Below are 16,921 nucleotides of genomic sequence, written 5' to 3'. Positions count from 1 at the left end.
ACAAACCAAAACACACCAAAAAACCCTCAAATCCCAACAACCCCCTTTTTTGTTTTTCACAGCCCGTGCACAATGACAGCACTGGTGGGTTTGGGCAGGTGGGTGATTTGACATCCAGAAGTAGGGATGTGGAGCAGTGGAGGAGCACCAGGCTCTGCTCCCCCGCGGCGCTGAGGATGCGATGGGAGATCAGAGCGGCTCAGCGCTGCGCTCACACCGGGCCAGCAGTGTCAGTGGGAGGGAAAGCTGCAGCGTTTGCAGGAGGTGCTGTATCAATAAATGCTGCCTTTGCTCTGAGGGCTCACAGCAGAGCTGGGAGCAGCTTGATGTGTGAGTTTCCATTGGAAGCCATCCTTCGCCAGCGGGCGCTTGGTGCCGGGTTGGCCAAGGATAGCACAGATGGGGCAGAAACGTGGAGAAGTTTTGGGTTGGGATGTGGTTCAGGTCAGCTTCCAAAAGCTGAGTGGGACCAAACACAGAGCTGTGGCCCACATTTGTTGTTGTTTTTTGAAAGGGAATAAGTGGAATTACACAAGGAAAGAACTCGGGTAGGAAGTGCTCGTGCCACAGTGCAGCAAAACCCGGCATCAAGATGGCAACAAACTAAAAATATTGCTGGAGAACAATTTTGAGATAAACCTGCCTCGGCAAGCTGCTGCTAGCCACGGCAGTGTGTGCAGAGCAGAGTAAATAAAACACATGGGAGAACAATGAGTCAAAGTGAATAACGCAGGATAGCATGACAGTGAGGTGTGTTTTTCCACTGAGCAGGAGGAGTTCATCCCTGCTGAGCTCAGAGCCCTCCCAGCGCGGCCAGCCGGGATGCTCAGCACTGCAGCACCACCACTGCTTTGGGGAGGGCGCAGCGTTGGCTTTTCTGACTGCTCAGCTCAGACCGAAGGTGGCTGCGACACAGCGGGGAGGCGAGGGCAGACAGGGAAAGAGAAAGGATGGGCACAAAGAGGGGCTGCTGGATGCGAGATTCGTCAGCTCGACGCGTGTGACACCAGAAAGAAAGATTGCCAAAGGCTCAGAGCTCCAAAAAGTAACTTCTCATTTATTATATTAAACAATAACATTTCTCTTATTATATTAAACAATAAGCACGAGTGGGTTAAAATTAAAATTTTTTCTTTCAATGCGTTACGACCATCAAAAGATAAATATAACTACAATAATGTACATTTTTTGAGATATTAGTCAAATTTAGGTCAACATTGCAGTTTCCACTTTGTTTCCACCCTTTTTAGGTCAGGCTAAAGAAAATCATACTGAAAGGGACACCAGAAAGAGCACAGTATGCTAACAGCTGACAGAACCCCGTTCCCCAGGAGTTTACTTTGGAAGTTAGAGGGGAAAGCAGAAGTTGCAAAAAGAAAAATTCCATTTTGTAACACATTTGCTTTATTTGCTTTATTTATAAAACTTTCAAGTAAAAAGAGCAGTATATCAACCGATAAAACAAGTGTGTCAATGAGTAACAGCTAACATACTCTAAAAATAAATCGTCTGTAATTCCACCAGACTGCAAGCAAAACTCCTTCCTAAGAAAAGACGTTTGTTTCGGAGTCTGTGGTGAGATGCAATGGTTGACACACAACAGCTTCACTGCTCCTCTGGTGTAGGAAGAGGTTGGAACGTTATTAGCACAGATAAATCACTTTAACAGAGCTGATACCCAACATCTGAATTAAAGAGAAGTGGAATTCCTGAGAGGGAGGAATCAAATGCAGAAGGCGGCAGAAATCAAACTCTTACACATCGGGAAAGCAAGGATTCTACCTGGACCAAAATTCCTTGGGCCGTGGTTCTACAGAATAAATACTCTTCTCAATGGAGAAACGCTAAAGAAGAAATAGTAACCCCAAAAGGATTATAAGAAGAATCCAAGAAAAGTGCATTATCTCTCAGCATAAGATGACAAAATAATTCCTACTGAACTTCTAACAACAGATTTCAAAGACGAACACAAAGGTGACACTCAGCCACAGCTCCGGGAGCACTGAATACAGTGGGGACAAACGGTCCTCATAGGGCAGAGATCTCACAAGGAAAAGTTGGCCAGCACAAAACCACTCCACACGGCAGTATTACAGAAGTACAACTTTAATGAGCATCTGCTTTTACTGCAGAATGCCTGGTGTGTTTTACAACAGGAGCGTGTGACCACGTCGCAGGGCAACCACTGGAGCAGATGTGAACACACCGGTCTGTAAGGGAACACACAGTAACTCAGCACCTGTCCTACACGCAGTGCTTGCATGCAGAGCTTCCATCTGAGGAACTGCCTTTCCCTGCAGCTGCTGTTCCTCAGTGCTGTGTGCGACGTCTGGCTTCCCACGAGTCACTGCAGCCGGGACAGTACTGCACACCCGACACACACGTGCCGCTACAAATGCTCACTGACCTCTTTGTTTGGCTCAGCGTACCACACTCTAATCATTTGTCCTAAAAGAAAGTAGGATCGCCTCCATCCCTTCCCCAAAGCCAACGCACTGGTGTTCCTCCTGAAGGAGCAGCTCAGGTGGAAACGGAGGAAACTGAAGTCCAGGTGAGCATGAAGTGCAGTTTGTGTAACTGAACGGGGTGAGGAGACTTTGTTCACCTCAGCACTTCCACGTGTGATCTGTGTGCGGGGGGAGAAACCGCTCCTTCAAGTCCTTGTTGGGTTTTCTTAAATGGGTGGGAGGGTGAGAAGACAAAAAAAGAAAGTACAAGCAAATGTAGAGAAAAATCACGGCCTCGGCCTGAGAAACAGACAGCACGTGGCCCACACGTGCAAGAAGACCAGAAATTAAGCCTACGCTGCAAAGCAACTGAAAAGTGGGGCTGAAACACCCTGAAGGATGTGAGCTCACACCCCGCGCAGATGACGCAAACTTTCTGCCAGGTCTCTGACATTTGGCACCATGAGTGAGCACAGCTTCTCATGCCAATGACAGCAATCTCAAAACAAATTTACTCATAGCAGTCAGTCCTCCTTTTTTTCTTTTTCTTTCACCAGAACTTTGAAATTCTAAGGGCCATAATCTCATCTGTGTTTCTGTACAGATTTCATTTGTGTCCATCTCTCTACGGAGAATACATACACACAAATGTTAATATATAGAATATATATGCATATTCTACATATCCCTTGTATATACACATCTTATGTACAGCACAAGTAGCTATATACTAGGCACAGTATGCGGGCATGTAGAGTATATACACACACTATTATTACACTATATATATACACACTAATAATACGGATCTCAAAATGTACACTGTATATGCACTGCGTATACTCACATTTTATGTATCTTGCATTGTACACGTTGTATCTGCCCAAATAGCAAAAGGCCTATTTGTGCTTCAAATTTCACCGTTCTGGAGGAAGAATGAGATCAATGTCTTGCCATAAAAGCTTTTGGCTTAGAAAATCAAGTGCAGTTATGATACAAAATGCTCAGTTACAGGCAAAAGGGAAGAATGTGGGAAATCATCTTTTCTACGTGGAAAGCTGTAGTAAATACACAACAGGGAGAAATCACAGCTATGTTTTCCTCTACTTCAGTGTCTCAAATTTTGTGTAAGAAGCGTTTCAGTAAAGTGAAGGTAACAAGATCTCAGTGCAGAGGGGACACATTCTGCCCTTGCTAATTTGCTTGATCTTCTGTTCCTTATTAAAGCAAATAAGAAGAATGAGTCCATAAGGAAACAGGAAAATGAGCAATTAGTTCTAATGCTATGTGGAATGCTAGATTAATTCACATTTCTGCCTTCCTGCTCAGCAACTTGAAAACACCGATCCCTGCCTGAGAAGCATTATAAATGCCAATATTTCTGAGCACTGACAAAGCAGCACAGTCTCGTTATGGTACACAACACAGACAATGAATCAAGCTGTTCAGCTCATCCACCCTGTCCCACTGGAGTGACATCATGCGAGTAGTATCCAAAAGTGGTTTTCCTTTCCGTAATGGCACTGCATACAAACAGGGTTTTATTACAGCAGAAGAGACACTACAAAGACTCGTGCCCAAAAGAAAATGAAAAGGAGACTCTCACTCATAAATACAATTTGCTTAACTTCACTGAGATTCCTACACTGCAGCCATTCAATTATGAAAATTACTCTTTCACAGCAAGTTTGATCTCATGTCAGCTACAGACAGACCAAGTTCGCTTTCAGAGGCTTTAAGTCCTGTAAACCATCAGAAAAGAGAGTGCCTTGATGTTTTAATACGTTTGATCATTTAATCTGATATACTACAAAGAAAAACGAGAAGGGATCTCAAATCAGACTCTGTAAGATTAGAAATCCCACTGCGCTCACATGGGTTCACCCAAAGAAGTACTGATGTCGTCCTGTGGCTGTTTTGGTAATGCAGAGCAACATCTCCCTTTCTGAGGCAAATTAAAGGTTCACAGTTTGCAGCACAGGAGACAAAGCACAGCACTGCGACCGCCAACACTGCACACTGAGATGGGCTTTCATCTGATGCACTGCTGCAGGTGTACAGGAATGGATGTGCACGTGTGTGGATGCACTCACAAACATGCACTCACCCCTTCGCACCTCAGACAACCAGCACTCAGAACTCCAATAAGATTAAAATAATCCAATCTGATTATCTCTGAGAAGGAAAGCATCCAGAATAAGGCAGTTACAACAGAACGGGGAAAGACTGCCTTCGTTCAGTAAGCAGGCACTGTCATTGTGTTAGGAAAAATGAAAGGAAGGAAGCGAGGGCAGAAAAACGTAACTGCATCAACGAGGGTGAAGGAACAGCACATTTTCCAGAAAACGTTACAAGAGAAAGGCTGCATCGTAAGAACAGAGAGCATCGAGCGCCCGCCTTCTGCACTGTTAGACATGGGGGTCCAAGGCGAAGACAACTGAAGCTTAGAATTCCTGTGGTTATCAGAAAAGGCAGTTTTAGTAAGCAAATAATTCACGGATTTATTGTAAGGACTTATTTAAATCAGACATGAAATACATTGCTGTCCTTACCAGGAGGAAGCACTCCGTACCTCAGCCACACTTTACAGCCAATCCAGACTACAGGACTTCCACGAGTTATGCATGAATGTGTTGCAAGTAACCTGGCCTTATCACAGCTAAGCAACATTTGATCTGTAACACCATAAATAAGACAGGTGGAATTCAAGGAACAGAGGTAGAGGCTCTCACACGCACCAGAGGGATGACAGAATTATGCTCTATGCTCTGGCAAATGGAGCCAACCTACGATGAGCTGCGGGGCAGAACTCAGCTGGAGCCTGCTGAGCATTCAGTTGTTTGATTCTATACGAAAGAAGCACTCAAACTTTTACCACAGTCCGTAATCACATCTGCATATGAGATAAAGCAAGATTTTACCTGGTCACTCAATTGCCAACCCATCACTTCTCCAACTTACTACAACAATTAACTCCATCTTTTACAATGTCACCTACGATTAAAATCCAATGCAAACAAGTGTTTAAATAAGAAAACCTCCTAAATCACAGAGGAGCGATTCTTAAATTTGGAGTACTTGATACTATCTATATTGGTATCCATCCTATATAAATTGCCAGATTCCTTCATGAAGGCCATATATCCGGGACAAAAAGGGACCATCTAATAATGAATTTGTGCTGAAGACTTTGACGTAGATAAGCACTCATCAGCCTACCAGGAATAATTAAATAAACTCAGCAAGTGAAAGCTAATTCTATAAATATCTTCTTATAGCATTTTCTTTGAAATTTGTACTGCAGCCTCCAAAACCAGTCAGGTAATAAGCCAGATTCACAAGGTGCAGTTTTACTATATGCAACGTTGTCTTCAAGACAAAGAGACTTTGTTTTCAGTATCTTAAGATCCCGTTAAGTTCCTTACAAGCAGTAATTTTACCTAGAACATATAATACAGTATTTCCTGCATGTTACGCAGAGCCCAGCTGGATTGAACCAGGCAGTCCTGTATGGAGTTGAAGTGACTAGAATTATTTTCACAACAGAACAGGAGTTTAGGATCTTTGTGAAGCCGCGTTTAAAGGTTCCCTCGGCCAGGGAGGAGCCCAGCAGCCCTACGAGCTCGGCATGTCGGCCTTACTGAGCGCAATGGCCAACTCCAGGTCTTCTTGCTCCTGTCTCCGCAGCCGAGCCAGTCTTTCTTGCTCTGCTTTTTCGCTCTCACGCTTTGCCCAAGCCAACTGCTGCTCTTCATTTCCAAACTAAAAAATGAAAATGGAAAACGAATTAATAAATTCAGCAGAAAAGCCGGAGGAAATTATCTAAAAAATACAATGAACCAAACTCATTAAGTATGCGAATCAAGTATACCAAGCTGTCTTAGGCAATCCTTCTGGACCAAGACAAAAATCCCCTCACTGCTTTCCTCACTTCATCCTTTCCTTTTTCTCCTCAACCTCTTCCTCCTCCCCCCACAGAACAGACCCAGCCGTGCATCCTGCACCCCAAACCCCCCAGGTGCCACTATGGGAGCATCGCAACCCTCAGCCATTCTTAAGAGAATTCCGTTTGTTAGCTTTTAGATGGTAAAACCAAGAACTATTTATTCTTGTGCAATTCCATTGCTTAATTGTAGCATTTCCTGCCGAGGCTGAGGGGCTTTAATCATGACCGTGGAGACTGCTTACTCGGGAGAAGTTTCATCACCTAATCAGAAGTTACAAAAAGCGCTTCTGTAACTGTTCCTAAAACGCATGCAGAGTTCTTCCAGTAAGAAACAATGTCAGAGAACCCACTTCACTTCAGCAGAAAACACTGAGGAAATAGAACACATTTTAACATCCAGCTTCCAATGCCTGAGCTTCCCCAAAGGCTTTTAAATACACCACAGCAGAACCGCTCCGAAGCGACGTGACGGCGTTTGCTGCTGAACATGCAGAAGTTTGGTTTGCTTCCATTTTCTGCATGAATACTTGAAAATACTTGAAATAATTCTATAACTTAAATAATAATTTACATCTATACTAACTGACAGTATCATTTCCTTTTGTTGAATTTGAGCATTTGCTGAAGAGGGTGAAGCCAGCAGAAGTGTTGGCAGAGCTGCATGTGAATATCAGCATTACAGCCATTATATCCCGCTTCCAAAGCTTGCTTTTTAATGCTTTTTTTCTGAACGTTCAGGAAAACTTTTTATGTTTTTTAGGAAGGGGAGGAGAGAGAAGGCCATGGAATGTGGTGGTTTAATTTCAGCTGAAAATACACTGCAAAAATTGCCCCGTGGTCCACAGCACCATAACTGAAGACAGCGATGCACCGCGCAGGGCTGCTCCTTCCTGACCAACCTGCAGCTCTGCACTGATTACAGCACAGACCCACACCTCACTGCACACCTCGAGGGCATCACCTCCACCTTTTCCATTCTGCACTGCACCTACAATCCATAGTTCTAAATAAATGCTACTATCTGTATTTATAAGCCCAATTCTCATGTACTCTATTTCAATTATGCTTTATCTGGATGCTTCTGGATGCTCAGTTCCTCACTTTATGTGCAAAATCAAGACGATTTGATGGAGAAAAAAAAGAAGAGGACTAATTAAACACTTCTCTTCAAACGCTGCTTCAGCTTTCAGTGCCATGGGAATGCACGTGAGGACTTTTCCATTCACTGACGTCCTATGAAAGTCCCACACACCTGTAATGTTTCACTTTTAAAGATACCCATCCTACTGGCAGCTCTCATTTAAGTACGTTCAGGGAGAGGTAAGATTCCAGCGCTCACTAAGATTTTAAGTAGACTTTTTTCAACATACAGTGCAGAGACTCCAATGGAAGTAGGACTTCTCCATATATCCCACAGACTCAAAAAAAAGAATATCCTACAGCTGGAATGACTGCGAGTAACAGTTACTCTTTACCAGAAATACAATAAGCTTTGGTCAAACTCCCTTCAGGTGTCTTATTAATACGTGCATTTCTTAATAATGCTGAGAACAGCTGCACCCCTGCAGCTTGCATCTTTGGATAGGTCTTCCAAGGATCTGACAGTGCAATCTCTGACTTGTTTACAATGCGCAGCTTCTATTTCCATGAAGGGGCTGAGTAAAAAGCTGGCTATGCCTTATCACAGAGTTAATGCAAATTTAAATGCTCAGGGGCGTAATGCTGGCCATCAGATGGTGAGATGGTTTACACGACTCCTTCTGCACAGATGGCTCATAAAGAGCCCATGGAACTCAGTGACATATCATTTTAGATAACTTTTTTGTATAAGTCCAGGTTTCAAGTCTAAAAACACGTAACACGACTCTCCTTTCATAAAAACTATTATTATTATTTTTTGCAGAAGTACAGTCAGACCCAATGCATGAATGAGGAAAACAGCAGACTGTGGCAAAACTGATCAAATACACACAGAAAAAGCTACAGCTGTTTGTCTGCTAAATTACCAGCTTACATTATGAGAAAAGAAAAATAGTTTGCTTCTAAATGCTGTGGTTTTTTTGGAAATTTAATTGCTTTCTGCAGGCTGATGGATTGGTTTTTCTTGTTGATCTGTAAATTGAAGCTGGAACATAGAAACACCTGAAACACAAGCTACCAAAATACTTCAGTTTGCTCCAAAGAGTCGAATTTAGTGTCAGTGGAAAAGCTGAGAATGCAATGAGAACATCCTTAAATGGTGCGTGCCATGGCCAACAAATTATTTCTTTACAACAGTAAAGAATTCCAAATAACAGCCAGGTTATTCCATCATTCAAACCAACACGGGACTGCTCTCAGGTTCCACAGACTTGAACTGTGTGTCAGAACACCTTCTGTAAGGAAAATGGCAAAGTTTCCAAGGATCAGTTGAAGACAAGCAGAATGCTCTTCCTGACTGCCAGGTAACGAGCATCAGTTGTAGCACCACAGTCGTGTGCAAGGCAAACAAAAAACAAACACCAAAAGGATCAGGGAAGCTGTCCCATTCAGTTAACTTCTTTTTTTCTTATAACAGTAGAGAGCCACTCACAAAATCACTCAATTTTCAGTTTTATTGGGTGAAGTGCCACCTAACAGTAAGGGGCTGCTACTCCTGATCTCACTTCTACCTTTCCTCAGCTTTCAGTAAATCTCCTCTGCTGGGAACTCGATGGCACAGCGAATTAAGTGCTAGAGCAGCCACTGGGATGGGGAGCACCCGCTGTGGTTAATTGTTCAGTACCTTCCATTAGTGTGAGCCACACTTTTAACATAAGAAATGCAGTCTGTAAGTAAGACAACAGCTGAGGAACAGTGATTCCATTTCATTCCTTGTCTCTCTTTCAAGGATGAAGCTAAGTGGTGGTCAAGAAATTTCAGATAAAGCAAGTTTTGCGTCTTATTTTTATTAAAAATGTCACCATTTTGTATACAATCACAGAACTTAACTGTGCATGAAATTCAACAAGCTAAGACTAACTGTGGTAAAGCATACAGAATATCTTCAACTTGGACGTCTTCAGTTTCACAGATAAATTAAAGCACTGAGGCCAGCTAAACGTATGCACAGGTGACCTCAACTGACAATATCAAATAGGAAAGTGACACACATTTACTATTATCTAATAATCAGGGGAAAACATTAAAAAACAAGCAACCTGAAAGGTTCAGCTTAAAGATCTCCACTCGCTGAACACCAAACTGTGCCCATCGGGGATTAAACTGGCAATTTCACTGCATGGCAACGTGACAGAACAGAAACACATGAAAGAAGGAAGAAACCTGATGCTGCGAATGGAACAGATTTCTACCTACTGTGGAAGCAGTAAGAACCACGCTACTACTATATTTACAGTGACTTCCAATCCAGTAACAGAAGTGCCAGCACGGAAACCAAAGGCTCTCAGGAACCCGGGTTTTTTATGACCAGGTTCTTGGCTTCACTTCCAAACCTTCAGATACTGCTTTTGGATTGCAATATGGAAGCTGCTTGTTGGTTCTACATAGCAACTCTGTCTTCTTTGTCTAACAAGGGCTTTTCTACAATATCATTCATAGGAACAAAATTCAACAGCTAAATTTGCAGTCTCTGTCTTGTATATATATCCTTACAATCACATTCCATTGTACACAGCAAACATTGTGACAGGATTGTCAGGGTTTTTTCATAACAAATACAAATACTTCAGGGAACCTTTCCCTGTAAGGATTCACTTCTCAGGATATGGTGAGATTGCTATATAAATGTCTTCAGCAATTGTTTTTGAATCTGTACATCATTGGCTCCCAAAAATCAATTTACAAAATAGCCTCCATGCAACAAAAACAATACACAGATTCTGCTACAAAGAGTTTGTGAGTAAAGGCACACTGTACTAAAATAATTTAAATGCAAGTAAATCCTTCAAAATTTAGTATGAAACTCAAATTATTTTTTTTTATTGAAATAATGCCTTTTTATTACAGAAGAATTAATACAAAAACAACGAGGACAGCATGAAGGTACTAAGAGACAGAAGCCAGTGAACAGTAGGTTTGCAGTTAAAACAAAAACCCAATAGATTGCTGCAAGCAGAGCAGAAAGTGGTTTGCTCAGAGACAATGAACTTAACTTACAGAGCTGAAGTCTGCAAACCCCAAGGAAGAGTCTTTAGAAGTTTTACTTGAAGAGGAGGGAGCAAATGGATCTTTTCCACTAAATGGGTCCCCAAACCCCTTTTTACTCTGAAACGGGTCACTGCTGTCAGCCCCAAATGGCTGGAATGGATCATGGGGCTTGGGAAAATCTGAAGACCCAAGGTGGCTTACAGGAGTGCTTTTACCTGGAAAGTTCAGGAAAAAAAAAAAAAAGGAGAAAAAGAGAAGTTACTTACCATGGACAATGCAAATCCCTTAAATAGGAAACTGCTGTGATGTACTTTAGTATCATCCACTCTTCCTGGGTGGTTTAAAACTTAACCAAATCCAATAGTACTCATTTCTCAGTGCAATTCACCTCTGACAGCTGTTTTATTTAAATAGATTTATCTTTCTTACAAATGCAATATTAATACCATCAAGATTTTAAACGATGAAACCCAGCATGAAGACACCTGATCAGAAGAACTCAACAAGCACGACTTCAGTTCATTTTCCAAGAATAGAGACATTTCAGTTTGTTTGGGATTCTATAAAAGGCAGAACACACGGACATTTATACCACTAAAACAATTAATTGTGTTAAGAAGAACTAAACAGTAACTTGTCTGTGGCTATACAGAATGTATGTGCTGGTTTTTTTCCTGGAACTGACTCACACTTCTACAACTGCTTACAACAGAAAAGAGTGCAATAATTAAATCTCCTTGCTGGGGGGTGCCTGCTGTGCAACCCTCTTTTTGTAGGTGACTTCTTGTTCATACACCCCCATAATGGGAACTGCTGTGTGTGCTCATAAACAACAGCTGTCTATTTTAGTTCTTCTAATTAGAATCTCAGTGGTTAAATTCCCTTTGAAATGAACTCTATTTTTAGTGATTCGACCAAGAGGTCAGAAAACTGTCAGCCATGATGATAATGTACTCAAGGAACAATAAGGCAAAATCTGGAAAGAGCTTTAAGAGAAATGACAGTGACCACTTCTCTCAAAATAACCTGAATCACACACCCTATTAGCACAATAACCTGAATTACATGCCCTATTTACGTTAATATAAGCTTCCAATTCTCTGGACTACAATTTAATGAGAATCTTTTTTATTCACATCAGGATACTCATCACAGAGAAACAAGGAACTGAGCTGAAAATGCAGATTTTGCAGTGTGGACTTGCCATGTTTGAGACACAGCCTGGCATCTTTCAGAAGGTACTTCCAGTCAGTGGTAGGTGCTCAGAAACATCACGAGCTGCTTACACTGAACAGAACCAGGGGGGGTGTCTGCATCTTCCCACTGTCCTTCACCCTACGTTGTCCCACACCAGATCTGATGGACAAAGGGAAAAACTGCTCTGCTTTCAGCTGCTCTTCTCATAGGTTAAACCTTCTGTTGCTGAAACCCCTTTGTGGAATCGGTGACTGTTAATACGAACGCAGGTTTTGCAACATTATTTGCTCAGCAAACCTGTTTTTTTCTAGGTGGCCTGTTTAATGTTTTGCACAAAGCCCCTAGTGGTTTCAGAACACAAACAGAGAACATCGGGGTTTCTTGTGCTTCATCTTCAGGACAGATCACTGGACTAATGTCACTGCGAATACTACCGTGACTCTTGATAATACAGAAAAAATTCATTTCATGCCCTCACTGTCATTTTCTTCAGTTTTCGAGCACTGAAAAATAATTTTGTGATTCTAAGGAAGAACTTGAACAGGGCAGCCTCTATAAAATCAAGATTATTTCTTGCAGAGGAACTAAGGGCAGTGCCCATGCTGAATAAGCCAATCTGAGCACTCAAGAGCCTCAGTGAGCCCTCTTTCATTCTCCCTCTGTTGCTTACAGCTTGTTTGATCCTGCAGAGCTCAGCAAGCATGGCTGTGAGGCTAGCAGAAGTTTATTTGGCTAGATGCTTAGTTAGATGTTCAAATCTACCAACTTACTGGCCACAGATTGGTAGTAATGACAAGAGTTCTCCTTCTTACAGCACATCATTGCAGGCTGAGGCCAGATGTGAATCCCCCAGTGCAGCGAGGACATTTTGACAAGTTTTCTGTATTTTCGTGTGGGTTAAATATTTCTATAATGTAAAGCAAGAATGCCAGCATCACATTAAAACGTCACCAACTGAACAGAAGGACTTTGGTAAAATTGTAATAGTGCAAAATACACTGCAGGTAGTAACTAACAGCAATTAATATACTGTACTCTGAAAAATACCGTTTAACATTTTTGAGGGATGGCAATATGAAAGCATGGGCAAACAGTTGTAACCCTTACTTGTTTGATTTTTCTGCTAATAGTTTCAGGGGAAAAAAGTTCAGAAAAAAGCAAAACAGGTCCTATTCTGAAACCACAGCAGTTTCAGCAGTTACCCAAGTGGTGCACCCAAACCACACCGAGGGCTCACTTCAGCAAAAAGAGATGATGAACAAAATGGTTTACCACAGCAAATGCTGTTAACTTGTACTGAACTCCACCCATGCAAAGGCTTTATCTAATTTCATACCCAAGAGCAAAATTTAGGGCTGAGATCTATCGTTCAAGGCAAACAATTTCTCACCAGTAGAACGCAATTAGAGAACTTCACTCACTGACCGATAAGACATGGACCGTGCGGCCATTAAACACAGTTTTCACGACATCCCACGTTTCGAGGATGATCCCAGCGCTGTTTGGAAGAGGCTGGCTGTTCTGCAGCAGTTGCTCACAGACTGCATCACTCGCACTGCCAGGCCAGCGAGGCAGAGCTGCCGCCGCATTCCTTCAGCTCTGCACAGCGCTCCTTCCCTAGGAGCGATCCTAGGTGACAGATCTGCCCCAGCAAGTCAGAGCCACGCTCTGCAGGACTCACAGTGACACTGAGCAAAGCCCACACGTGCAGTTACACCAGACGAGCAATGCCAGGTTCCTCACCCAGCTGTAAGAGCTGGAGAAGGTGTTACTCTGCAAAAGTTCAGAGGCTGAGAGGTGCCTCCCCCGCACCTCTCCTTGGCGCTCCACCAAACCTATCTACATTCCCATCTTACTCAGCACACTTCTCAACACGCTGCTAAGCCAGCCAGCCCTTCCCCCGATGCACAACAAAACTGTGAGCTTTAAGGATTTACAGAAAAATATTACCGCCCTCGAATTATTCTGAAAATCAAATTAAAACCAATTTTCTACAGAATACTCAAAGTATTTGTCCTCAACGAGGGCTATTTCTTCACTGTGTTTCCAACTCAACTTTCTGTTCACACAGATTCACAATATATATTTTTAGTCACAGAAGTAAGATTTTTTCCTATGCAAAACCCCCCTGAAGTGTTTTTGCTTAGTATTTGCAAAATTCTCCCCCTGCCAGGCAGCAACCCTGCCTGTCTTAGCTTGGGAGAAATGATCTTACAACTTCTGGAAAGAGAGGTTTGAAGAAAAATCACTACATACTAACGATCTGTTCTGAAACAGACTCTAAACAACCTGCTTCAAAATCGGTACTGAAATATCTTTATTGTGAGAGATCAGCACAAACAGAATCAAAGCGTGAATGGAATTTTTAGTTTGTGGCTGGGGCAGGTGCTCCACCCATGAGTCATTTGTCCTAAACAACACGGGATGCTTTTATTCTAACACAACTGTCAGGTCTTCTAGAAGGCACGAAAACAAAAGTCTCCCTGTTGCTCACAAACTTTGAGGCTGAATTTTTCACAGCCAGCTGCAGCTGAGGAAAAAATAAAGGTGTATGGGCAGCGTGCTGCTCGTGGGTAACCTCGGGACTGAAGGAGCTCTACGGAAACAGGTGTGCAGTGCCACTTAGAAACAACCAGAACGCTGCTGTGACCGTGCAACGAGCAGCAGAACTCTGTGCTCCCCTTCAGAACAAAGCTGATCCATGACTTGACTATGCCCATGCAATTTAAAATAAAAGTTAAAGTGCGAGGGATTTTTTCCCCTCTGGTACAACTAAATGCTTAACAAATTTCTTTCATTCGTTTCTAACTCCTGATTAAATCTGCTGTACCTAGCATGGCTTCTTTCTCCTTTTACCTAATGCACTGCATACATACAGAAAATCTCTATGCAAATTCATATACTGGGAATGTAGCACATGATGCAGGTCAAAAAGTGCCCACAAATAGGTGATGTGCTTAGCACCACCTGCTCACAAGACAAGATTTGCTTTTAAGAAACGCAGTCAGTAAAGGCACACAAAGCATCCAGGCTTTGCTTTGCAAGTTCTTTTACACTGAGATACTGAACAAGCAGTGCAGACTGCATTTCGTCTAGCTGAGCCATGGAGGACACAGTGCAGGAGCCATGGAGGACACAAAGACACTGAGATGTGCAACCCAGAAAGCAGCAAAGATCTCACTCCTTTCTTTCCTCAGTGCTGCTAATAAGAAATCCACATACATGTGAACTGACAGTGCTTTCATGCTGCTTTAAGGATGAAAAATAAGTCTAAAACTGTAAAATCAGTCAAACCATAAAATGCCTTAAGTTTAGAGAAGTGACACATAAAAAAAACCTATATTTATCATTGACATAAAGGAGGAGGAAGCATCAAATACAAAGGAAGGCAGCAGTGGCACAGGGCTGCACAAACACTGCTGCTGCACTGCCTCTCCACCCGTGCACTGAGCATGCACACGCAGCTGCAGGGCATCCAGCATCATTCAGGGCTGCACAAGAAGTCCCATGCTGTAAACCTATTGGAAAGCTTCCAGTCAGACAACTGTAGTCCAGCCAAGCCTGAAGTTGTGCACATTGGGTATCTGCTCACTACAGAACCTACTCACCAAAGTCAAACTGCCCTCAGGCTCTTTTCTTTCAGTGTACCTTCTCAGTCACGATCGCTCAGTGGCAGATGAATGTTAAATTTACCTTCTGAGGCCCACGACAGTATTCCTGCTTCCATTCCAAGCTCCTTCTGGACTAATAACCTTCTATGGCAACTACACTTGTGAGGAGAGGGTGAAGCATCCTCGCCCCAAACCAGGCACTTATTTCTGTAGATGATGGGCTGCTGCATGCATCACAGCTATCAGTTTTCACAGTACTCAACAGTTCTTAATGGACCTTAACTAGACCTTACAGACTACCACCCCTTTTCAGCAGATTTAGATACCATTTCTTTTTACCTGGGACTCCACACAAGTGGGGCATCTCTGCAGGATGAGAACCACACTCACTAATTTAAGCAAGGCTAGTTTGTCCCCTTTTCCATCCTCTCAACATTTTTTGCAATATTTCGACATTTCGAAAGCACTACCTGTCATAAAACCCATGTGAGAATGGAATCGAAGCCCTTAACTCGAAGGCAGAGGTGTTAACCACTAACCTCTGAAATGCCAACCTATAAATTCATTTTCCATAATACCTCAGAGCTACAACGAATAAATGGATCAAAAAACAAAGCCCAGCTCCTTTGATGAAGGACTGCGTGCAGTCTGGGACAACAGCTTCCCACTACAATTTATTTTAATACCTGAACTTCAAATAGCAGGAAAGTGAACCTACACATCCCTTTTTTACATGGAACGAATGTAATGCTTAGCCCTTTGAATTCCCAGTGATGATGTTTTTTTCTGCTATTTATCTTTTGGTATTCCAGAGAAAAACTTAATTCTTTGAAGTACATCATCAGTGAAGTACTCACTTATTAATACAATACCAACCATCTCTGCTAGCCACTGATATTCAATCTATACGAAATAAATTGCAAAATGTACACAGGTTGAAAAAAGCTAGACTGATCAAAACAACCCTTTTATCAAATAACAATTTCAAGAAGAAAACAGACTGAAATCACAAAGCGCGCCTTCCTGCTGCGTGTTTAGGACTTTATATTCTTTCAAGGTTAAAAAGGTCAAAACCACTATAAGCAGGCAATAAAAATTTAGAAGAGGTTGAAGGTTACACACTGGTTAGTGGTGAAGGTTCTTCCACTAATATCACTGGTTAACAGTACTGCTATAACCGCAATGTGGAATGCATGGTGCTGCATTTAAAGGAAGTGGGTAAGGGTGGGGCAAATGCACTGGGTCCCACGATCAAAGCACTAGAGCATTGAATTTTACTTATAACCCAATCACTGACACCCACACAGCAGCTTCCTGTACTTTAAAAAAAAAAAGAAAAAAGAAAAAAGAAAAAAAAAAATCTGTTTCTCTCTTTTTGTAATCAACAACTTTTACCTAGAAACTAGTTAGCGGTGAGCTCTGACTGATTCCAATCTGCAGCTCAGGGCAGAAAACATAATTGTTAACTGTGAGAACCTCCTAAGACTATTTCAACTGCCAGGTTTCAGTGTATCATCTCTTTCTGACTATTTACCCTTAATTACACAACAGTTCTACAAAGTCTGAAATCCAGTAAGAGAAATACGTGAGCA

The 16,921-nt window shown here is 42.3% G+C and overlaps 1 protein-coding gene across 5 annotated transcripts in view; it reads right to left on the bottom strand.

Annotated features, from left to right (window-relative positions):
* Positions 1–1,037: 1,037 nt before the first annotated feature.
* EPS15L1 (epidermal growth factor receptor pathway substrate 15 like 1) overlaps positions 1,038–16,921 on the bottom strand; it is a 37,819-nt gene continuing 21,935 nt past the window's right edge. For 4 of the 5 annotated variants that reach the window (XM_085211565.1, XM_085211566.1, XM_085211567.1 and 1 more), the window contains 2 exons: positions 10,531–10,736; positions 1,038–6,209 (listed from right to left, as the gene is read on the bottom strand). In XM_085211565.1, the coding sequence (XP_085067691.1) occupies positions 6,063–6,209; positions 10,531–10,736 (353 nt within the window). In that variant the 3' untranslated portion in view covers positions 1,038–6,062. The remainder of the gene's footprint in view (positions 6,210–10,530; positions 10,737–16,921) is intronic. The other variant, XM_085211568.1, reaches the window with a different exon arrangement.

This window comes from Meleagris gallopavo, chromosome 30 (assembly GCF_905368555.1).
Source record: "Meleagris gallopavo chromosome 30, MGAL_WU_HG_1.1, whole genome shotgun sequence".
NCBI classification, from domain to species: Eukaryota; Metazoa; Chordata; class Aves; order Galliformes; family Phasianidae; genus Meleagris; species Meleagris gallopavo.
Note: the sequence above shows the minus strand (reverse complement) of the source record. Positions and strands in the feature narration are given on the sequence as shown.